The 23,199-nt window shown below is 36.8% G+C and overlaps 3 protein-coding genes and 1 long non-coding RNA gene across 5 annotated transcripts; 1 reads left to right on the top strand and 3 right to left on the bottom strand.

Moving 5' to 3' along the window:
- Positions 1 to 558: 558 nt before the first annotated feature.
- LOC113724010 (abscisate beta-glucosyltransferase-like) lies at positions 559 to 1,796 on the bottom strand. Its single transcript, XM_027246964.1, has 3 exons — positions 1,576 to 1,796; positions 1,202 to 1,511; positions 559 to 720 (listed from the first exon to the last, which is right to left on the bottom strand). Exons 1-3 carry the CDS (start codon positions 1,794 to 1,796, stop codon positions 559 to 561), a joined length of 693 nt encoding a protein of 230 aa, XP_027102765.1.
- Positions 1,797 to 2,507: 711 nt separating this feature from the next.
- LOC113726453 (CBS domain-containing protein CBSX2, chloroplastic) lies at positions 2,508 to 5,531 on the bottom strand. Of its 2 annotated transcripts, none has more exons than XM_027250180.2 (8): positions 5,000 to 5,531; positions 4,607 to 4,715; positions 4,452 to 4,516; positions 4,321 to 4,369; positions 3,998 to 4,050; positions 3,451 to 3,566; positions 2,999 to 3,056; positions 2,508 to 2,895 (listed from the first exon to the last, which is right to left on the bottom strand). In XM_027250180.2, exons 1-8 carry the CDS (start codon positions 5,219 to 5,221, stop codon positions 2,821 to 2,823), a joined length of 747 nt encoding a protein of 248 aa, XP_027105981.1. In that variant the 5' UTR covers positions 5,222 to 5,531; the 3' UTR covers positions 2,508 to 2,820. The 2 variants fall into 2 exon arrangements, with proteins under 2 accessions (XP_027105981.1, XP_027105983.1); XM_027250182.2 differs by having other exon boundaries at positions 4,607 to 4,694; positions 5,000 to 5,404.
- Positions 5,532 to 10,634: 5,103 nt separating this feature from the next.
- LOC113726451 (polyadenylate-binding protein 2) lies at positions 10,635 to 16,200 on the top strand. The gene is made up of 9 exons (XM_027250178.2): positions 10,635 to 11,343; positions 11,967 to 12,085; positions 12,221 to 12,877; positions 12,974 to 13,051; positions 13,147 to 13,236; positions 13,519 to 13,656; positions 14,614 to 14,793; positions 14,887 to 15,087; positions 15,811 to 16,200. Exons 1-9 carry the CDS (start codon positions 11,085 to 11,087, stop codon positions 16,054 to 16,056), a joined length of 1,968 nt encoding a protein of 655 aa, XP_027105979.2. The 5' UTR covers positions 10,635 to 11,084; the 3' UTR covers positions 16,057 to 16,200.
- Positions 16,201 to 20,413: 4,213 nt separating this feature from the next.
- LOC140035853 (uncharacterized) lies at positions 20,414 to 21,414 on the bottom strand. Its single transcript, XR_011839764.1, has 2 exons — positions 21,103 to 21,414; positions 20,414 to 20,568 (listed from the first exon to the last, which is right to left on the bottom strand). It is a non-coding gene; the product is annotated as an uncharacterized lncRNA (long non-coding RNA).
- Between the last annotated feature and the right edge of the window lie 1,785 nt (positions 21,415 to 23,199).

Raw genomic sequence — 23,199 nt, 5'->3', positions numbered from 1 at the left:
TTGGAAGCCATTGAAAGGGTCTATACTAAAAATCTCTTCTGCAATACATATAGATATAGATATAGACGGTTTATGAATAACAAACTATAAGAGGGATTTAAAGTATAAATAATAAACTATAAACGATTTATGAAATAGATAGTGAACATGTTTTACATTTTAAATTTAATTGGTGATAGGGTTGGTTATAACCCACTATTTTTTATGTATTAAAATAAATACAAAAATTTAGAAAAAAGAATGAGAAATTTGGAAGCAATTAAGACGGTCTCTGCTAAGAACCCTTTTGTAATACATGTAGATATAGATATGGATTAGCCCAATTTACCTCGTTGTTTTCGGACAAAACGCTGCACAAACAGTCAAACACACACAATTCTTTTTTTTTTTTCCTCCTACTAGGCGTCCAAACTAGTGGTGGAAGTAGACGCCACCACCGCCTCCCTCCCTGAGGGACTTCTATTTTGCTGCAAGTATTAGGCCCGCCGGAGGCACTTGAGTTCCTCAATCAACGATGGCGTGTCATTAAACGAAGACCCGCCTTCTACCACTGCCGTCTTACGCATCTTCACTAATTCTTTCACCCTCTTCCTCATCGTCACCATCACTCATCAGCCTTAACACAGATGCCTCCACTTTCTCCCTCCCCACCACCATCTTCCTCTCCAATTGCCACGACGCCCATTCCTCACTCCCAACTGCTATTCCAATCTTCAACACCTGTCACCAACTTCTCATTGGCAAAATGCTTCCCTGAGAGCGGCCAGGTGATCATAGGCACCCCAGCACACACTCCCTCCAGAGCAGAATTCCATCCACAATGCGTCAGGAAACCACCTATAGCCTCGTGTTCCAAGATAAGCAACCGTGGAGGCCACCCTTTGATTTTTTTTTTTTTTTTTTTTTGGTGTAAAAACCCTTTGATGATCAATCCCTTCTTATTTCCTATCATCCCCTCCTCAAGTCCATCCGGAAATTTATCCTTACCTGCTTCCTCTAGTGCTTTTCCCACCACCCATATGAACGGATGACCTGAATTTTCAAGACCACAAGCGATTTCATAAAGTTGAGTGGAGTTGAGTCTAGCTAAGCTGCCAAACCTTCTATATACAACTGAACTTGGTTTCTTGGAATTAAGCCAACACAAACAAATACGGAGTATTTTCATCAATAGTGGCCTTTTGACCTCTCTCTGTCTTGCCTTGTCTTCGAGATTGTTGTTGCATAAAGAAACGGGTCCAACAAGCCAAATTTTCTTTCGCATTGCATTTCTACAATGATCAACATAAGCTGGTTCTAGACCATAGAAACTATTAATAACTTGTCCAAAACTGTTCTGCTTTGCTATCATCATCTTAGCTGGAACTCCATTCCCCATTCGGAGAAAGGCGGGCGGAAGCCGAGACCTAGTCAGTTCTATCTTAGCAGGAAGACCCGGAATTCGAAAGGGCTCAGAATCAAAGCTGACTTCTGTATGAGCCGAATGCCATCTGAGACTATATTCACAACAGCTGGCAAAGCAACAATTGCCATTAAAGATGATTCGTGGAACTCCCTACTAGGTCAGTAACGTACGGCACCCAACGGTGGAAGGCATCGGCGACAATGCAGTCCGGGGCGTAGTCTTTGATGAGTTGTTTGAGGGGTTCTTGGAGAACGAAGGTGTCAGTGAGCGGCGGGGCAGACATGTCTGTTGTGCTGAGGCCGGCATCATCTGCAGGGTTTGAAAGTGAGGAGTTTGATGTCGTGCCCAGATTGCTGGTCTCTTCTGATTGATTTTTCAAAGACAGCTGCATCGTTCGGGAAGGTGATCATACTGGCTTTGACACCATGGCTTGAGACCAGCCTGGCCAGGTCGATCATTCGGAATTCCTCCACCCAAAAAGGGCAAAAAGGTACATATGTAAAATTTTGAGCATGGAACATCCTGGGTTCAACGCGGTAGACATAGAGTGTACTGGCTTGCCGTTATTTTGACACAGCTTCAAAACAAAGCAAATTAATATGCTTATCATATCCTTCTGCTACCCGCTAAAATTTCTGATCTGGTCTGATTCCTCAGATTTGCACAATTGTACAGTCAGTTTGGATTGTTATTTTTTGAAGTTTTTATAAAAAAAATATCCTATAACAATGTGATGTATATAAAGTAAAAAAGTGAAAGAGAAATATGCCCACTGAAAACCTAAAAAATTAGGCGTTTCATTGAGGTTATATCCATAACATGCACTCTCGGTGCTCATCAATTCTCTAGGCTCATAAGAAGTATATAATCAGGCACGGAGAAGGAACGAATCTGGGGATGCTCCCAAATGGTTCTGACGGCTAAGATACATAGAAATCACGTAGTCAACAAGCCAGGCATTAAAGCAGCTAGAATTCTTTCACGATTATACTTTGAAAATTCCGGAGTCACCATGCTTCACAACGTTGGGGCATATAGCGTACAGAAAGAACCACACCATACATGGCAAGCATTGCAATACCTTGACCTTCATGACAGCCGCTAGTTGAACTACAGTTTGTTCATAAAATATAATCTCACCATGGATCCTCAATCTCAATCTGAAGTTCCAGTATAAATAATTTCTATCTGAACAACAACTAAGCCTATGAAGCATGAATCTACAGAAATAAATTCCGACAGCTTTCAGAGTTTCTTTATAAAATGTACATACGAAATTTTGCCCAAATGCTATGGTATTGATCCCAAAAAATAATTCAGACAAACAATTGAGCTACTTTCTCGGAAACAATTCGGTACTGGCAGCAATATGCAGGTATATTCCATGTAAAGATACATCTTCAAAAGTCTCGCAGTTATCCAATCTGCTCACTGGCACGTCTTATCCGAAGAGCAGCTCTAACAATATCACCTCTTGTGATTATTCCAACCTATTATAGTTAAAGAAAGAGGACTGATCAAAATCCATTTACTTGATGAAAAAATGTAACCAAATCCCAATCGATACTAGATTGAAAATGCACTCTATCTTACCAGTTTGCCATCGGCATCAACAACTGGCAGTCTACGGTACTTGGTCTCAAGCAACAACCTAAAACACAAAGCCTCAAGTGGTTAGTACATGCAGGCATGCAGCCAAGAGTTGGGATTTCAATTGAATATAACCCCTCAATTAGGCTCTAACCCGTTCATAACATCAACACGAGCCATTTTGTTAACACAAAGTAAAAGTATATCATTTATACACTGTCGGTGAAGAATAAGATTTGCACAAATGCTTAAAAAAAAAGGACTTGCAGAGGACGTGCTAACTTCCAGCAAGGTGAGGAAGAATTGCAATATCAGATATTAACCTTTTCTTGGACTTAATTATTTATGAAAAAAAAGGAATGAGACTGAAAAGCTATACGAGATACAATGCTTGCAATTTATACTAACAAGCTGCAAGCATAACTTGGTGCAAGAAATTCAGGATTAGCATTAACCTTGCAGCTTCCTCAAGATTAGTACTTTCTTGAACAACAAGCGGAGAAGGTGTCATGAGGTCGCCAACAACTTTTCCGTTAGTTTTCCCCAGCAGTTTCTGTATCTCGCTGAATGTCTGTCACAATAGGCAATGTCATGCATTAGAAGTTCAATGTCCGGAATTCTTTCTCTAGTATGCCAAATCAAATGACTAAAACCATAATGGGATGCACCAGTTTTCTTTTTTTTTTTTTCTCCTGTCAAAAGACAAAAACACAAAACCTAGTAATTCCTTAAGCGCCAATATAGTTTCAACTTTCCCTGAATTAGGGGTAGCCATGAATGATTTGCTCCTTCCCACAAAACCCAAACCCCAAGCAGATATCCGTGCCCTTGTCTTAATTGATTTGCCTGCTCTGTTATGTGGATACGGAGAAATGTGCATACAGCTTACAACCAAGAAATATCAAATATGTAGCGCGTCTAGCATAAAGAGTTCCAACGAAAGAACAGAATGGACAAGAGGACCCAAATGCAAAATGCAGAGAACAGAGAATTTTTCAGTACCTTCCAAGTGCTATCAACAGCAGGAAACAAATTTGTGTCAGCTTGACTTCTACCTGTGAGAAAACATAGAAGTTCAATAATCATATGCTTGCTTGAGTAAAAAGTGGAAATCAGGAAGATGGGCAGCAACTACGCCAGATTCGTACTTAGGTTTCTTCTGATATATATGATTTGTTTATTTCTGCTTTCTTAGCCGGCACACATTTACTCGCTTTTCATTTATTGAACCAAACAAGGATCCAAAAACAATTTACCTCGCAGAGTAACTTGTAATGTACGAATTTTTTAAAAGTTGACTTTGGTTTTGAAACTAAAAGGAGTACCTGAGATAGAGTCAAGTGCCAACAAGTCATAATCGGAAACAACGCCTACCTGCAAGAAAGTTTCTGTCTCCATTGAATGCAAAAGACTTGCTAATATAAATGGGAAAAGGGAAAAGGGGCCTGAACTTTACCAACTTCCAATCATCATCTACCACAGGAAATCCAGTGATTCTTTTCTTGGCAAGAGTTTCCAGTGCTGCAAAATGCAACAAAGGAGGAGGGACAGGGTAAGTCACTGCATATCGTGCCTGTTAAAAAAGTGAACGAAGCAAGAGTAGGAAAATACCATCTTCAACAGTTGTACAAGCCTTCACCACATGTAAATCGTCTCTCCCAGTCATAAATTCACCAACCGTGTTAGTTCGACCTTTTGGCTGCAGATACAAATTCTCCAACTGTCAAGGATTAAAAAAAAAAAAAAAAGACACGTGTTTAATAACTCCATCTATCTCAAGGAGCAACCATAGCACGAGGATGGAGCAGAGCACTAAAAGATGATTATTTCAAATCTTTCCATGCCCAGCACTATGCCCGTTTTCTTTTCTACCCTTTTTTCTGGAGAAAGGCGTGGAGGATCGCTGCAATATACAATTAGCATCGTCTAAAGATGTGTGTGTGTGTGTCTGTAATGCATGTAAAAATGGAGAGGGAGAGGGGGTTGTGGATGAGGGTGACTCACAGGCATGGAGTTGGTTGTGTCGGAGTAGGAAGGAGCGACATCGGCAGGCCTCAGTGCCTTGGCGAAATGACGCCGGCGGTAGTGCTCAGTAGGAGGAGGAGGTAGTCGGGAACAGCCAAGTGTAGAGCGATACGAGGAAGGAGAGAGGCAAGGCGGAAACTGATGATCGACAACGTAAGTGGAGCTGATTGTAAAATAATTAGCACAACTAATCGAGCCCATTATTGTTTACTCAATTCCGGCAGAGAATGCAAACCCAAGGCCGATCAGAGCAGATGATGCGATTCTAGCGAAGGCAACCGCAAAACAAAAGGGAAAACACGCACAAATATATAGCTTGGGGAAGGCCGGAAAAGACGGAACTTAGCAGCAAAAATCCGAAATCACGAATTTTAATTAGAGTAGAGTAGCTTTGTTTGGTGAATCTTTGCTTGTTGAATGGTGATGTGCTTCGTCGTTTGTTTTTGTACAACCCAGCACCAGGAAAGTGTAACAGGCGAAATTTCTCACTCCCGCTAGCCAGCAGCTGAAGATGGGAATTTCGATACCACTAGCCTGCTTATTAATTTTTTTAAACTTAAGTAACTAAAATTTTAATCAACCCCTCAGAGAATTTTTTTTTTGAAAAAAACGGCTGCTGTATTTCCCTGTTTCTTCTCTACATTCTTAGTTTTATCCCGTAAAATCCCACACCCCTAACTCCTTATGAAAAAGTTTTAGCAATCTTCAATAAAATGTTTACCAATACGCGTAGTTGAATTCCTAAACACCATCGCTATCCTCCCCCTGTGATTATGATTTCTGAAAGCCAAGCGAACACCGCAGGTCGGTGGAAGTCTTTAACTTCCACAGTCCAAAAAAGCGGCGGCGGCGGCGGCAGCGGAAGCGGATCTCCACTGTAGTTGGTGAAAAATGGGGCCCGCACCTGAAGCTGTTCAACCCAATAGGCCAATATATATGGTCATTCTGCTTGCTTGTACCATCACCGCGACTTTGGCCACCTGAGTGACAGCTGCTACCATATATCTTCAACTTGTTTATTATATGGTGGGGCTGGTTCTGGCTGTGCACCCACCGGAAAGTGCAACTTTATGCAGTAACATCTATCTTCGATTGCGATGTTTAAAAGCGAAGTAATGATATGTTGTTGTAAAATCGAAAAAGTTATTATGGGTCAAGTCAGGTGATACTACAACATTAACCCTAGATAATCAGGGGTTAATGTAAGGAGTAAATTACTACGATCCAAGCCATTGACTATACATATCTTTCTTGAAATCGTGTGTGATTCAACTACACGCATTGATAACTTTTCGTATTGATTGTGATGTTTTAAAACTGCAAGTGCGTTCCAGAAGCCAACGCTGATTGTACTTGGAAATGAATGAACCTTGTCAAACTTGTTCGAGAGCAAACAAATTAAAGGCCCGTTTAGATTGTATTTTTTTTGAATTTTTTTTAAAAAAATTATTATTATAACGATTTAATATATGTGAAGTAAAAAGATGATAGAAAAATGTGTTCATGGAAAACGAAATAATTTTACACCCAAAAAATCGCAATACAAAAGGGGCCTCACTTACTTCTGGCCAAATCACCCAAAAGAAAAATATAAATGAGTTTTAATTGATTTCGGATCAAATATCACAAAATGATGAGTTCTTATTTTATTTTAAAAAAAAGAAATAAATAACATCTATATGGAGTGTTTTTGGTGCCTTCCTCGCCGTCAAAATTAGATTTCAAATCGTGAAGTGTTTTCAGAGTTTTCTTTCCTCTTAGATTCTTAATTCGAATCTTATGCATGAAAATTAGAGATAGAAAGTACGTGGTAGAGGTGGCAATATGGATAAATGGTTCATAATTGGTTTTGACTTAATGGATGGTGGATGAAATTTATCCAATCCATTTAAATCCATTTAATAAATGGATCTAAATGAATGGATCTAAATGGATTAAATAAAAACCAATTATCCATTTATAATCCATTTATATATTTTGGTTATTTTTTTTGTATTACCGTTTCTTGTAATATGAAGATACTTTTTTATGTACTTGTAAATTTTAGGTGTATATGAATGAGAAAAAGGACAAAATACTTAGATTTTATATGTGTGTGTATGTATTCTTCATTATTCGTCAGATATTATATTTTTCATTCCATAAAGTAAGTATACATCAATATAAATCAGAATTGTTCAGTCTTTACTCTTCTCCAGCCACAGATTATAATCTTTTTAACATTTCTATAGACGCTTTTATCTCCAAATGATCCAAAATAAAATGTCTATGATAGACATGAAGTTAATAACCTGAACAACCTTAATTTTCTTTCCTGAGTGCCTGATATATCAATTAAGCACTGCAATTTATTACTACTACTAAACTGGTCCAAGTCCAAGAAGAGGAGCAGGACAAGGTCTTTAATCTGTTAATTACAAGTGTAAAAGTAGAAAAAGAGAAAAATTAATAATAATAATGATCCACCGCACGAAAGGATAAACAATGAAGATAACCCAAAGAGAAACTAATAAAGGTGGCTAAGATTACTGGTAGTGCAAAATATTTACTGGGACTTTCTTTTTTTTTTAATCGTTATTATTAGGTAAATACACATACATGTGTGGGTGCAGACTGTGCAGTTAATATATGGTTAAATTAGTTGGTCCCGTTTTGTTTGTGTGCGGGTCTAAGTCTGGTGACTCTCTCACTCTATGACTCACTGCTCAATAACGTGAAGAAATGTATGGTTTTAGTTATTTCCTTTTCATTTCTTTTATTTGGTTTTTAAGTAAATGGATATATATGATTTTTATGGATAATCTATATAAATCCATTTAATTTAATGGTTTTACTTTGATCAACCATTTAAAACCAATACTATAAATGGATAATCTAAATCCATTTAATTATGGATTATATGGATGGATAAATGGATTTTAATCCAAATTGCCACCTCTAGTACGTGGGTATGGGTGGAAAAAAAATAACGACAAGGGCCCGCAGGTGATTGTGAAAAAAGACGTTTCCATATATCCTCCCAAAAAAAAAAAAAAAACTGGTGCATGCGCTCTCCTTAGTTGGTCTGTAATCCAAGGGTCAAGAAGAATTGCGCTTTAGTTAATTGAGAATCCAGGGGGCCAAAATTGTGACAACAAATGGATGATCAACTTTCGCTTTACTTTGCCCGATAATCGAAATAGACGGAGACCCAGCAGGGTTCTCGTGCTCCCTCAGTAGTAATGAACTGTTTAAGGATGTAGTTTTGCCATCAAGGGTGTAATAGTCATTTAATAAATTTCAATTAAATCTTTCCAATTTTTGCTGTCCCTAAAGTTCTTTGTCCAAGTAGGTTGCACGGATAACATCGAAGAGATGGACTCGGGGCAGGGACGGTTGCAGGTGCAACCGTTCCTGACAAATTTCCTCTTCATCAACAGCGCGTAACTTCTTTTGTTTATCGTGTAATTTTTTTTCCACAGGTTGTATTTTCACAACAGATAGTGGTGGGTCCCACACTTGGCGCGGAAATCGAGTTACATGGTGTTATCTCAGCCGCACATTTTTTTGAGGGCAAAACTCAGCCGCACAAAAATTTCAACCGTGCAGGGACGACCGTCCCTGCCCCAAATCCTCGAAGAGATTAGGGTTTGAAATTCACCATTTAACTGGAGGAATTTGTTGGACTAAACTAAGGAAAATTCCAACAACTGCAAGTGTGAGACGTCTGATGCTAAAAAGCACCTTACTTAATTCAGTACGAGATAGCGGTCTAATTAACAAATCATTTTACCAAGGTATAGTATAGATGCTATGCTACGTTGATAAAATATGCCACAAATGGGACCAAATCGTACGTATTTGTCCTGCGCCCGTTTACAGCTCTACAATGCACATCTGTTGCACGCTCTTGACTGCATACATCTGTCATACGCCGCCTTAAGGAACTAAAGTAGAGTTAGCACACAACTTAAAACTGAAGGCCTGCTTTTATAGTTCTTCCGATGCTCTGTTTCTCTCCCACTCTCTGTATTATTCTTTCTTTCTCTTAAGTGTCAACGCTCATGGTGATATATAGTTCTAATACATGCCAAACTTCACACTTTATTTAGATTTTTAAGCACAGACTTAGATGTTGCATATTTGTTTTACTCTCTCTCTCTCTCGATGACAAAACAACCAGCATTACCTTGTTGTAGCTTACCTGTGAACGATTTTTAGCAACTGGTGTCATTTTCTAAGGATGCATACAGGGTTAGAAGATAGTTGAGTTGAGTGGAGTCGAGTTTTGTTTTAATCGAATCAAATTTTAATTTAATTTTATCGAGTTTGAATTTGATGAGTTCTCAATGTAAAACTTGAATTCAATCTCAATTTCAAATTCGAGTTCAAACCTACTTAATCTTAAAAAAAAAATATTTTAAAAATGAATAAAATAGTAACTTTTTCTTAATAAAAAATAAAATATTAAAAATATATATGTAATTTCACTATTAAAATAAAATTTATATATATATAATTAAGCGATTTGCGAACTCACGAATTGAGTGTCTTTGTGCTCAAATTCAATTTGTCCACCTCGAACTCGAGCTGAATTTTGACTGATCCGACTCAAAAGTGCTCACGAGTGATTTAATTCGTTTGCAACCCTAAGGGCATTTGATATAATTAACGTTTGAAATCTGAATTTTTAAATTACCAAATTTTAATGTATATTGAATGAGTGATAAATGAACAGTTGTTTTGAGTAAGTTTTGTTTAAAAAACTTAGACCTACCCAATTAATTAATGCATTATATTTTTTGTTATGAAACACATGCAAATATATTAAGATTTGAATCTATTAAATTTAAGTTATAAATTAGGTTATCAAACAAGATATAATACTAAAATTATATGACTAGTTTAGTGGCGGGACACAAAATTAGTGAAATCCAAAGTAGAAGCGTGATGGATATACGTAAAAATTTTGAAACTTTTTAATTTGCATATGGAGTAGTTCATACTTCGCACCAAATGTGGATTATATTACGTACAGAACTTTTGAAACTTAAAATGCTTGTAAAGCAATACATTCTTCCTCTGACATACAAATATATATATATATATTTTTTGGTAGTACAAAGTATACAAGCCGAATACTTCAAATTTTGAATACTTACGAGTGATCTAGTAGTTATTGATTACTAGTGCATAAGTTCGAGTTTTTTTTTTTGTAAAGCATGAGTTCTCTATAGTTTCAATCCGGTCTCAAAGTATACTCATAGGTTTCAAGCAGGTGCAATTTTCTGAGCTTATGCTTTACCTTTAGCGGCAAGAATCAGCTAATTTTTTCAAATAACTCATAGAAGAATCCGTAGCAGCAAATTAAGAGATAATCCTTTCTATTAATCTTATATCGATCAAAGCAAACCCCTTGAGAATGCAGTATCACGAACCCCCTTACGTACACACTGCCAGCGGACGAAAACACGAGTCCGGACCACGTCGAGTGGGGTCCCCTCTGCTGATCCAACGGCGCAGATTTTGCGCACTAGATTACCCACTTCCGCTGGTCGAACCGCGCGGACACCGCTATCTAACCCGCCAGGTATAAAAGAGCCGCCGCTCCCGTCTCCCTCTCTCTTTCCCCTCTGTGCGCTTCGCACTTGTTCATTACACCCCTCTCTCATTCCTCAGCGGCGTCGCCGTCACCGTCGGCGGTATTTTTTTCCTACCCTCCGTCGGATATCCGACTTATCCTTTTTTTTTTTTTAAATTCATCCTTCCCTCTCCTCTCTCTCTCTCTCTCTCTATTTTAAAAAGCTAAAAGAAAAAAGGAAAAAGAAAGTCTTTGGGTTTAAAAATATCATTTTGTTCGATTTTCGTTTGATATATTGACGGGGAAAAATATAAAACAACGACGAAAATTTCGGAAGCTTTTTCCAAATTTAGGCTGGCTTAATTTTTGGGGCTACTGTCTAGGGTTTGTTTCTCGAATAACAAGAGGAGAGGGAAGTGAGAAAAAAATCACAAAAAAAACTTGAAAAATTTCCTAAAAATCCTAAATTTTTGTGCTCCATTTAGCTACGGTTTTCGAGTTGAGATGGCTCAGGTTCAGGTGCCGCAGACGGTGATGAATGTGAATGCTGCTGCTGCTGGCGGCGGCGGCGGCGGCGCCGCGAATCCTCAGTTCGTGCCGACGTCGCTTTACGTCGGTGACTTGGATTTTAACGTGACCGATTCGCAGCTTTACGATCTGTTCAACCAGGTCGGACAGGTGGTTTCGGTCAGAGTTTGCCGGGATTTGACGACTCGCCGGTCACTTGGATATGGTTATGTCAATTATGGCAATCCACAAGATGGTTAGTACATACTCCTTATCCTTCAATTAAAGCTTTCTTTATATTTCCATTCAATTCCTTTGCTGCTTTAGTTAATTAATGGTTGTTTGCATGGTTATGTGGAGTGTCATGGTCATGTGGAGTTCGGGTGTTATTTATTGGAAAAGTCTAGTTTCCTATGGCTGAATTCTCAAGTAAATGTCGCTGATTTAGGTGAGTTATGAGATTATTGTTACAGTATGTGTGGAGTTTATGTTGTGGACTGATTGATTAGTGTTATCGTGGTCTTGCATTTTTATTTGAGATGCCAATGTCCTTTGGTTTTTCAAAGTTGTAATGCAAGTAGTTCTAATAAGAAAGGATCATGCTTTTGGTTTGTTTGCATTCTTGTGATGTATAGTGGTTCATCTTTATTCTTTCTTTCTAAGGAATTACTGGTCTTATTATTTAGCATCTCCGAGGCAATGGTTAGCAGTTCATCCAGGCATGGCCCAAGTGTTTGCTTTCTCTGTAGTTTTGTTTGTAGAAGTAAATTTCTTCTTTTTCCCCCCGCTGGTCTTGTGGTTTCTTTGATCCTACCTGCGTTTGTTTGGGTCTTTTTCTCCAGTGCTGTTGCTAACCATATTTCTTTGTCTCCATCACAGCTGCACGGGCTCTAGAGATCCTAAATTTTACTCCTCTCAATGGGAAGCCCATTAGAGTAATGTATTCTCATAGAGACCCCAGCATACGTAAAAGTGGTGCTGGAAATATATTTATTAAGGTACCTAGTTGTTTGCTTCTGTTGTTCTTTTCCCCTTGACATTGTATCCTGTGGCCTGATGGTCTGTAAAATTTTTGGTTCCAATTGAAAATTTTTTTAGTTTTTTTCAAATAATTATATACTCTCTCTTGACAGAATTTGGACAAAGCAATTGACCATAAGGCTTTGCATGAAACATTTTCTACATTTGGGAACATTCTCTCTTGCAAGTTGGCAACTGATGGTTCTGGTCAGTCAAAGGGCTACGGGTTTGTGCAGTATGACAGTGATGAAGCTGCTCAAAAAGCTATTGAGAAACTTAATGGGATGCTGCTGAATGATAAGCAAGTCTATGTTGGACCTTTCCTTCGGAAACAAGAAAGAGAAATGGCTGTAGACAAGACAAAATTCACTAATGTTTTTGTCAAGAATCTCTCAGATTCTACCACTGATGAAGACCTAAAGAAAGTCTTTGGTGATTTTGGAACAATAACTAGCGTTGCGGTAATGAGGGACGAAGATGGAAAGTCAAAGTGCTTTGGATTTGTGAACTTTGAGAACCCTGAAGATGCTGCAAAATCTGTTGAAGCTCTTAATGGATATAAGTTTGACAACAAAGAGTGGTTTGTTGGGAAAGCCCAAAAGAAACCTGAGAGAGAACAAGAATTAAAACAACGCTTCGAGCAGAGTGTTAAAGAGGCTGCGGACAAATCACAAGGGTTGAACCTCTATATAAAGAACTTAGATGATAGCATTAATGATGACAAGCTCAGGGAACTGTTCTCTCCCTTTGGGACAATAACTTCATGCAAGGTCTCTGGTTCTTGTCTATTTGTTTGTATAGCATCTTTCCATTCAATTGTTTTGTCACAAAAGTCGAATTGTTGTGTTCTATCTTATATTTTCCAGGTTATGCGAGACCCAAATGGCATCAGCAGAGGATCTGGTTTTGTTGCATTCTCAACTCCTGAAGAAGCTTCAAGAGCTGTAAGTTTGTGGTTTTTCTTGTTGTGGAACTTAAGTATGTTATGTTCCTCCATTCAATTGCCCTTGAATGTCTATGGTACTCTGTACTGCCACAGCTTTCTGAAATGAATGGAAAGATGGTTGTCAGCAAACCGCTTTATGTTGCTCTTGCACAGAGAAAGGAAGAGAGAAGAGCGAGGTTACAGGTATATTTTGGATGCAATCTATTACTTTGACTTTGTGGGCTAAAGCCTCATGAAAGCGGGAGATATTTTAGATTAAGTGTCAGAATACAGTGTTTTTTTATTTAATAAAAATTATTTTCAATGGATGATCTGTAATTTGAAGGACACACTCGATTTCTCTCTCTCCCTCTCTCTCTCTCTCACACACACACACACATGCCAGTTTTGAAATTTTGATGCTTTAGCTTTTGTATCTAGTATGGTTATTTTGATGAGCATGGTCAATTTCTTGCCTTTATACAGGCTCAATTTTCTCAGTTGCGTCCGATTGCGATGGGACCTTCTGTTGCTCCTAGAATGCCAATGTACTCCCCTGGCGGTCCTGGTCTGGGGCAACAAATATTTTATGGACAGCCACCGCCTGCTATCATGCCTCCCCAAGTAAATTCATTCTTCATATGAATCTGTTTCTTATTCTGGTTGTGCTGATTACTCATTTTCTAACACGAGCTGATTTGGACGAGCTGTTTGGTTGAAGCACAGTATGCTTGCTTTTACTTTTCTTTTCCTTTTAGATCTTAAGGGGAGAGTTGTAAGTTTTGAATCATTTGTCTGAGCCTTTTGAGATGACCGTGGCTGATTTTAATTTGAGCAAGGAGATCACTGCATCCTTAACAAGATATTATGGGCTGATAACATTTCATTGGGTCAGATGTTCTTTCTTTTGTGAAGTGTACCGTTGCCATTAATATGTAAATAGGTGGGTTTATATATACTACGGTGGTAGGCTGATGATAGTTATCCAAGCATTCACAAAAACATGCTCTCGATGTAAATTAAAGATGCTGATGGGCAAAGGCTGGTGATTTTATGTTTGATTAAAGTCCTTGCTCCTTACATCGTTGCTTAATTTATAACAGCGGCTTCAAAGCATTCACAAAACATGTTCTCAATGTAAATCAAAGATGCTTATGGCCAAAGGCTAGTGATTTATGATTCAATCAAGTCCTTCACTCCTTACATCAGCTGCTTAATTTATAACAGCGGGTTCCCTCCATGTACCTAAGTGCATCTATTGATATGATGTGCTTGCTAAAGTTTCAGACAAATACGTTGTCCCTGATTGTTAGGTCTGTTCTGCTTTATGGGGAGATTATTCTTGTTGATTTGCCATACTTATGTTACACAAACAACCTGTTTCTCTCTGTTCTAATTTGAGTACAGTGCCTTTTTTTTTGGTTTTTTTTGGGGGGGGGGGAGGTTAGATTACTGGGATGGTTAGATTTATTAGTTGGTGTAGGGACATTGGGATATTTTTGTTTCATCGTGTTTATGCATATGTAATGGATTTGCACAATTGTTGGAAAGCTGAGGGTGGTTTTTTGTTTTACTTGTCAGCCTGGTTTTGGTTATCAACAGCAGCTTGTTCCTGGAATGAGGCCTGGTGCGGGTCCGATGCCAAACTTTTTTGTGCCATTAGTTCAGCAAGGGCAGCAAGGACAGCGTCCTGGTGGCAGGCGGGGTGCAGCTGTTCCAGTCCAGCAGGGTCAACAACCAGTTCCACTGATGCAACAGCAGGTTTGCAGATGAATTCCGTGCCTATCCTTGCTTGTGGCACTAGAATCCTTTTTTATTTCTTTTATGATCTTCTCAATTTTCATTTTGTGACAGATGGTTCCAAGGGGGCGTGCATATCGTTACCCTCCAGGCCGTGCCCTGCCTGATGTCTCCATGCCAGGTGTTGGTGGAGGCATGCTTTCTGTCCCATATGATATGGGTGGCATGCCATTGCGTGATGTTGTATCTCAGCCAGTTCCAATTGGGGCTTTGGCATCTGCCCTTGCAAATGCTTCTCCTGCTGATCAGAGGACGGTAGGCTAATATTCGACATTTTTGTCTGTTTAGCTTAGTCCATTCAAGAAAATAGAAAAGTATAGTATGCATGTGCCTTTATATTCTTAATTTAGGATGCTGTACATGTGTGTATTTATCCATAATTGCTGTGTTCTAATAATGGTGATTTTGGAGTTCTCAACTGATGCCTGTTGTGTTTGAATTGTGCTTTTTATGCTTGGCAGCTTCTAGTCTTTGAAGAGCAGTACTTAGTAATTTGGTCCATCAGTTTTTCTGTATCTCATGTTGAGCTAGATACTTTGAAATTGTGGAAACTGTCAAGAGCATCTTTCTGTTCTTATTGTTTTTATAATATGTTTGTTTAAACACTTCGACTGGAAAAAGTGAAGGGTTTGTTTCAAGGAGTTGTGCTGTTTTTGGGTTTTAGTACTTGTGGGATGTCTTGGGCATAATGGTTTTCACTGTGTGGCAACTTTGTAAATAATTCTTAAAGCACATATTTCTGACATAATTGAGGAGGACATTTGACTAGTGATGTTCATGCTTGAATGTGTGCTTCTCTTGGGTCATAAGTTTGTTGGAGCATGTTCTTACTGGACAATCTCCTTACTTTGACAATTTCTTTGCTTCCCTTTATCCCATCCCGAGCATAATGTGGGGTGAGTTATGATGCTTAGTTTGAGAGTTCTATTATTATCGGAATTGTTAATTTGTCATCACTTAGTATGATTTTAACTGCAGATGTTGGGCGAGAATCTATACCCACTTGTCGAACAGTTGGAGCCTGAAACAGCAGCTAAGGTTACTGGTATGCTTTTGGAGATGGACCAGACGGAGGTTCTACACCTGCTTGAGTCACCAGAAGCTCTGAAGTCCAAGGTTGCGGAGGCCATGGAAGTCTTGAGGAATGTTTCTCAGCAGCAGCAGGCAGCCAATCCGGCTGATCAATTGGCATCATTGTCCTTGAATGACGGTCTTGTTTCCTGAGTGAACTGATTGGGTAGTTAAAACCTGTTGTGCTTTGGTTTTTGAAACATGAAATTTGGAGCTTGAGTCATTTCTTTTTAGTTTGGAATCTACCACTCTGTTATGTTGACCTAAACCCTATTGGTTTTCGAGATTGTTTTCTTACCGCGCGTTTACATCAGTAGATGAGAGAGCTGCATTGTTTTAGGTTACTGGGAACTGGACTTTACCACAGATCTTAGCTATCTCAGGTACCATGAAGTAACCAAAGCTGAAGCTAATGTGCTAGTGTGGTATTAATCTTTTAACAAGTTAGATGTCGGCTGCGTTGTCAGCATCCATTTTCATTTTAAGTTGGTCATTCTTCAAATCAAAGCAAATAAATACCAGTGGTTGACATCGTCAGTCAGGTTCAAGCTTTTTCTGATTCACGCTGATAAGGGAGCATGTGCTTAAATGCACGGTGGAAACTTAATAATGAGTGGTCAAAATGCTCTCTACACCGGAGCTGGATATTAAACTTAAAATTCCTTATTCCATTTTTACCTTTTTGTATTTGTTTTTAGACCTTCTGTGTTGTTTGTAGGGCTAAGCTTGAGATTCTAATTACGAGCATTGTTTCTTTGTTATAGGAAGGAAGCTATCAATGTGGTTAAATCTATGTCCAGGGAAGATGGGACCGCAAAATTTTAATTATTATGGATTGGGCCAATTATTTGACAAGCTTATTTAGAAATTGGTGACCAAATGAAATTGCGACAACTAGACAGTAGTATTAAGGACTACGCAACGATTGGAATTCCAAATGCCCTCGCTCGTAGTATGCCACCTCGCATGCTAAAAGGTTTCTATTAGCATGAAAACCTCAGCTTCGCGCCCTCGGAGTATGATGGAATGCTGAAGTCATTTAAAATCGAAGTGTCCATGGCGAATAAAATTGTCATTGGACTCCGAAATAAAAGAAAAAATAGTCCAAGGGTCCGCGACCTAAAAAGGGAACTTGAAGCTCAAAGAACATATAATTATCAGCTTGGTAAAGTCTATAGTTCTATACCCAAACAGTTTCATATAGTCATGAGACAAATATGGATAGGACCAAAATGGGTCAAGTCTATTTTGATACCATCCAAATTTCAATAAATTCTATTTTAGTGTTTTCTAGTACAAAACAAACTTCTTTTCGCGTTCACCTATATTGTAAATTGCTCCAATTTACAACCAAAATTCTTTTTATTTTTCCTTTTTTGGATCTACAATATAGATTTTCTAGGTACATCATTAGTTAGTATGCAATGTAGATTTATGGCATACACTTCTTTTTTTTTTTTAAAAGAAAATCATATCAAAACAAATTAATCATGCAGATCAATACATGGGCTGACGAACAAAAGGAAAAAAAAATTAAAGAGGTGACATTGTCCAATAAATTCATGGAACATCATAAGTGTTGCAAGTAAAATTGTCTAAATATCATATTATATTATGATAAATTAAATTATTTACGACGAAACCAAGCTATAGATCCAAATTCACAAAAAAAAAAAATGCATGAATTTTTATAGTTAACAATCAAGTGATATCCAAAATCTGAGCAATTGTAAGAGAATAGACTAGCAAGAATATAAACAAATTTTTTTTTAAAAAAAGAATCAAATATAAACAAATCAAGTATGAAGAAAAAGAAGTTTTGTTTTTTAAAAGAAATAGAAAGAAGGAAAAAGCAACAATAATGGCATTACCCTAGCATTCCATCTTTCCATATTTTTTTTTTTGGGACATTGACCCAATTTAAAACCCAAGTTCCTTTGAGTCCATCCCGTCCAAGTTTTAATTGGACATGGATAGCCCCTCTAAATTTGGATTAATTGCCACTAATAGCCCATTGTCCAAGTTCAAATTAATGTTGTTGTTCTGTTTCCCTTCCATATCTCTATATCTGTTCCACTCTCTTGACCCCGTTTGCATAAAATAACTTCCGTTAACTGACAATTGAAAGATAGGATCAATAAGGCCTAGTTTTTGTTCTTTTGTACCCTTGTCTCTCTCTCTCACTCCGAGTGTGTGTGTGTGTGTTTTTTTCTTCTTCTTTAAATAGAAGTTTCTGTCCCCGGGGCTAGATCACGCGGTCTGTGGCTGCTTCCGGCACTCGCAGGTCGTGGGGTCGAACCTCACTTAACGCTTGGGTGCGGTTGGGGTGGCGCTGTACTCCAGGCGCAGGGGATTAGTCGGGCCGCCTTCGGGTCTTGACCCGGACACTCTTGTATTGATAAAAAAAAAAAAAATAGAAGTTTCTCCTTTCTCATGATATGTATTTCTATCTCTTCGACTTGCTCACGAATCAACCAAACCACTCTATCACACTATTACACGCCAAGCTTCACAATATTTAGTTTTGGATTTTGAAAACAGAAAGACACGTTGCATAGTTGTTTTACGAGTGTTTTAACACGCGCTCGTTGCACATTCATTAGTATATCTATAATTCACTTACCTTATCACGTGTATATATATGCATACTAACAATTATTATTATTTCTTACATTTATATACATTTTATTTAATTTTACCTATTTATTTGCCTTGCCTAATTATTTTAAATCACATATAAAAAAATATATATGCCACTTCAAATATATTTCAATGAGTGCCAATTAAACATTTGTCGTCAGACAGGCCCCTAACGATGTCAAAACAACCAACCAATCGACGCTTGCTTATTATATAGCTTTTCTGTGGACGATTTTAGCATTTGGTGTCATTTTGTGGTAAGGCTCGAGTTGGGCAACCGGTGCAGTGACGAGACACAAAACTTGGTGAGAGCCAGAGTTCAAGGCACGATGGATGCGGACTAGTTCATACTTGATGTCAATATATGATGGCTGTATTCCTTTTTTTTTTTTTTTTAAACGATAACTATTGTATAATTTATTTTATTTTAAATTAGAGGCGAGAGGAAGTCTAAAGAGACTCGTATCCGAGGCTAGTAGGTACATAGACCTTACTAAATCATAAGAATGTTTTGACATCACTTTTAAATTTTTTTTCGCTGTAGATAGGATTTGAACCCCCACCTAAACACCTACAACTCAAGGATGGAGGTATTCTGTACATAACTTTTTGAAACTTGATGCGATTACAGAGTAAGTGTTACATATTTCCTCTCACGTACGGATATATCCAATAAAATTCACATAGGCTTTGTTTAGATTAACTGTCTTTTGGAAAATTTTTGAAATATTTTACTGTAACGGTGTAGGTGAGAAACTTTTAATGTATATGAGGTTGTTTTTTGAGGCTGTTTTTGATATTTTTTAAATTATTATTTTTGAGATTATTTTTTTTTGTGTGTATTATTATAATATTGTACATAAAAAACTTTTTTTTTCAAAAAATGATCCATCCAAACTGACAAAAGAGCGGAATAAAGGTGAATAGTTGTGATGTGAGTGATAGAGTGGTAGTAGTTATTTGTCGTGGTGGCGTATAATTAAGTTCTAGTTGGATGTTATAGGTCTCAAAAGCATACTCGCATGTTTTTATTTTTTTTAATGTGCCCGTACAGAGACATAATAATTATTACAGTACTTTGTAAATGTTTCTGAACCCGTTTTGCTCGAAGAACGCATGTCAATTAACATCCAGAGCGTTAGGAAAAATAAGGCAAGGGCCAGCTGCTAATGTGAGGTCTCTATTTAGGCGGAGGAAGCGCATAAGCCAGGACAATGCCATCTTAACGAAAATAATCACGTACCGTTGTGTTCCATTCAATTTGGAATAAATCCAGCGTCATTATGACCATGCGCTTGTGCCCCAAACAGACGTAGAAGATAGGTCCATTTAAATAAAAAAACTCTCACTATCTATGCATACCATCCTTCTTGCCCAGGCCATGCTAGTATATATCGTTCCAATTTTAGACTACAGTGGAATTGAAGGGCCTAGACATTTGCAAAAATTATATGGATTTCTCCGAAGGGACTATAGTGAAATAAAACTCAGCTATGGAATCTTGCAAACAAACCAATAATATATTTATACTCAATGGTTTAATTTGGTTATGGTATTGGGAGGAAAATTTTATGTCCATCAAAGCAGCTGCTAAATACGCTTACTAGTTTTTTTTTTTTTTTTTTCCGAACCAATGAAAGGTTTCGCGTGAATATACGAAAGTATCATTTTATTTCATTTGACATGTTAAGTGAACTTCATTTAATACATAAATTAGTAAGTGGGGTTCTTATATATTCACATAAAATGATTTTTATATTGATTCCGAATCAACTAAAACATGTTTAGTACTTATTTTAGATTGATATAAATTTCTCGTACGGAATGAAGGGCATCCCTCCATTCCTCCTAAATTTGATAGAACCCAAAAAACAAAAGAAAGCTTGTGTGATTTTTTTCTGATTTATGCCCAATCCCAATTGTTATTTTGCAGAGTTCATAGGGATTGTTTTACATACAACCAACGAACAATTTTGCTCCTTTCCAGTTAAAATTCAGATGCAATCTTCTGATCTTCTACTTTACCTTCAAAATCATATAAAAAGAGTAATTATTTTATATGATAATAACTAGGAAGTCTCATGATTTATTAATTTACTAGGCATTCGACCCCGCGGCTGTCCGCGGGGTGCCCATATTATGGTGTTATTGAGTGATGAAGAATGTAAAATAAAGTAGAAGAAATTATAAATAGAGGGTTATTGTTTTGTTGAATAGTATAGTAGTGATTGTAGAATAAGCAAAATACACCAAAATGGAAAAAGTAAGGAGATTTTTTAAATTTGCTAATAGTTTATGGAGTCACCTAAGGTAAGTAAATTCAGAGTTAATGCAGACTAAAAAGCTGCAACAAAGAAAAATGATTCTGTGCGAAGTAGTCAGTTTTTTGGCAAAAATCATGGGAACAAAACAGATATTCTTAGGTAATTAATAGGGAGGAGAAAATGATAGAAACATAACTTCAATCACAAGGAAAGAAAATAAGTAACTGTAGATTGATTAAGAGTAAACGAGGAAAAGGACAACCAAGAAATGCAGTAAAGAAAAACAAGGACATACCTGACTGAAGCCGGCGCGAAGCTGAGAATTTGATAACAGGCCGGTGCGAAGCTGAGAATTTGAAACAGGGATCAGGAAAAGCCAATAGAAAATAAAGAGCTAACAGGAAGGCGCAAGAGAAAAGAGAAACATCTCTAAAGCATTATAATAGTTGGTAGTCCGTAGATAAAGAAAACCAAACCAAAGAAACTGACGGTGAAAAGGTTAATATAGATAGAACGCATATAGTCTTCAACTATACAAAGAGTTTGAGGTTTGGCAGAAGGAAACACATGCATGCATTAAATCTGACTAATGATTGCAAGTCCACTATGACAGTATGTAATCTGTGAAAGAACCGAACGAAACAAGCATATCTCTATCTGTAAGTACATGACATGAACTGTAACTACAGGTGTAACTTCTAATATGTAACCACGTAAGATAAATTTTGCGCCACGTAACCTTTAATCACCAGGGAACAACCACGTAAATTTTGATAGCATGCGGTGGCATTGTAGAAGAATTGCTATATATTTTGCTAAAAATATCTTAAAACGCAAAAGCTTTAAATTAATAATATTAGATACACAAAAAATTTGTCTCGAAATATTTTTTTTTTCAGAAAATCAATATTTTTGTTCAGATATATATTTTGCCGAACATGCACATATATAAAAAGGCACACAACTAATTATCACTTTGTCCTAAACACATTTATGTTATGCTATTCAATCTTAAAACGCAAAAGCTTTAATTTAATAATTGAGTAGTTAACAAATATTATCGAAGTAACATTTTTGAAATAGAGGAAAATTATCCGATATTTTTAAAAATAATTGATCGTATTAATGGAACCTAATACAAAGCGGGACAATTGATTTATATTTATTAGATATGCACATATTGGAATAAGATGAGAAAATAGAATATGAGCACAACAGCAAAAGGAGACAATTAACTTGTAACTGGAGCTTGACGGCAAGCTTTAAATTAATAATTGAGTAGTTAATATTAAAACACAAAAGCTTTAAATTAATAATATTAGATACACACAGAATTTGTGTCCATATATATATTTTGCCGAACATGCATATACAAATATTATCAATCTTAAACGCAAAAGCTTTAATTAGCTGTAATTTAATAATTGAGCAGTTAACAAATATTATCGAAGTAACTACTCAATCTTAAAACGCAAAAGCTTTAATTTAATAATTGAGTAGTTAACAAATATTATCGATCTTAAAACGCAAAAGCTTTAATTTAATAATTGAGTATATTAGTGTAACATTTTTTGAATTTTACTTACAAACATTTACGTTTTTAACATAAATTAAATGATTCAAAGTAAAATGTTCATAAATAGCTAGTACTTTGTTCATGTAATAGAGAAAACCAGTAAAGAGCCGGTATGCTTTGGGCAATTTCTTTTTTTACTTTCACATATTTAATTTATGTTAAATACAAAACCTATGAGTTTCCCTTTCATAAAAATATTAGTGTAACACTTTTCCAGTTTTAGCTACAAACATTTATGTATTTTACACAAATTAAATAATTCAAAGTAAAATGCCCATAAATAACTAATATTTTGTTCATGTAATGCAAAAAACCCATAAAGAGCTGGTATGTTATAGGCAATATCTTCCATTTGTTTATTAATTATATGTACATGTATTTTATATTGGAACATGTGTAAAGATTTGTAATATAAGTTTTGCAATGTAGTATGGATTTGTCATATTTTGTATTATTTTGAATGATTATGGTTTTGATATGTTTTTCTATTGGTAAAGTAAGTAATTGTTTTGCACTTTTTTATTTTTTTGGTATTTTATTGTTTACAGTATATTTATGTTTTGTCTAATTGTGATTTGATTATTGGTTCTAATTAATTTTATGCTAGTGAAAGTTGTGAGAGTGGATTAATTGAAGGATTTCTTAGTGTGTATGATGGTATAGTTTGAGGTGTATTATTCTAGGTTGTGTTGATTTTTGTAATATTTAGTATTGATTAGTAATGTGTAAATTGTATAAAATTTTTAATTGTTTGTTGCTGGTACTATTTAACCTGTGAAGAGTAATTTGGCAGCCAAGGTTGCTGATTTTGTTTAC

This window comes from Coffea arabica, chromosome 2c (genome assembly GCF_036785885.1).
Source record: "Coffea arabica cultivar ET-39 chromosome 2c, Coffea Arabica ET-39 HiFi, whole genome shotgun sequence".
NCBI lineage: Eukaryota > Viridiplantae > Streptophyta > Magnoliopsida > Gentianales > Rubiaceae > Coffea > Coffea arabica.
Note: the sequence above shows the minus strand (reverse complement) of the source record. Positions and strands in the feature narration are given on the sequence as shown.

What these genes read in the sequence shown, in the direction of transcription:
- LOC113726451 (XM_027250178.2), top strand. Translation starts at nt 11,085, where the DNA reads ATGGCTCAGGTTCAGGTGCCGCAGACGGTGATGAATGTGAATGCTGCT. An exon ending in TTATGGCAATCCACAAGATG is followed by an intron (nt 11,344 to 11,966) that starts GTTAGTACATAC and finishes TCTCCATCACAG; the next exon opens with CTGCACGGGCTCTAGAGATC. An exon ending in AGAGAAGAGCGAGGTTACAG is followed by an intron (nt 13,237 to 13,518) that starts GTATATTTTGGA and finishes GCCTTTATACAG; the next exon opens with GCTCAATTTTCTCAGTTGCG.
- LOC113724010 (XM_027246964.1), bottom strand. Translation starts at nt 1,796, where the DNA reads ATGCAGCTGTCTTTGAAAAATCAATCAGAAGAGACCAGCAATCTGGGC. An exon ending in GCCTTCCACCGTTGGGTGCC is followed by an intron (nt 1,512 to 1,575) that starts GTACGTTACTGA and finishes TTGCTTTGCCAG; the next exon opens with CTGTTGTGAATATAGTCTCA. An exon ending in ACAACAATCTCGAAGACAAG is followed by an intron (nt 721 to 1,201) that starts GCAAGACAGAGA and finishes AGTTGGTGACAG; the next exon opens with GTGTTGAAGATTGGAATAGC.
- LOC113726453 (XM_027250180.2), bottom strand. Translation starts at nt 5,221, where the DNA reads ATGGGCTCGATTAGTTGTGCTAATTATTTTACAATCAGCTCCACTTAC. An exon ending in ACACAACCAACTCCATGCCT is followed by an intron (nt 4,716 to 4,999) that starts GTGAGTCACCCT and finishes AATCCTTGACAG; the next exon opens with TTGGAGAATTTGTATCTGCA. An exon ending in AATCTTGAGGAAGCTGCAAG is followed by an intron (nt 3,057 to 3,450) that starts GTTAATGCTAAT and finishes TTTGTGTTTTAG; the next exon opens with GTTGTTGCTTGAGACCAAGT.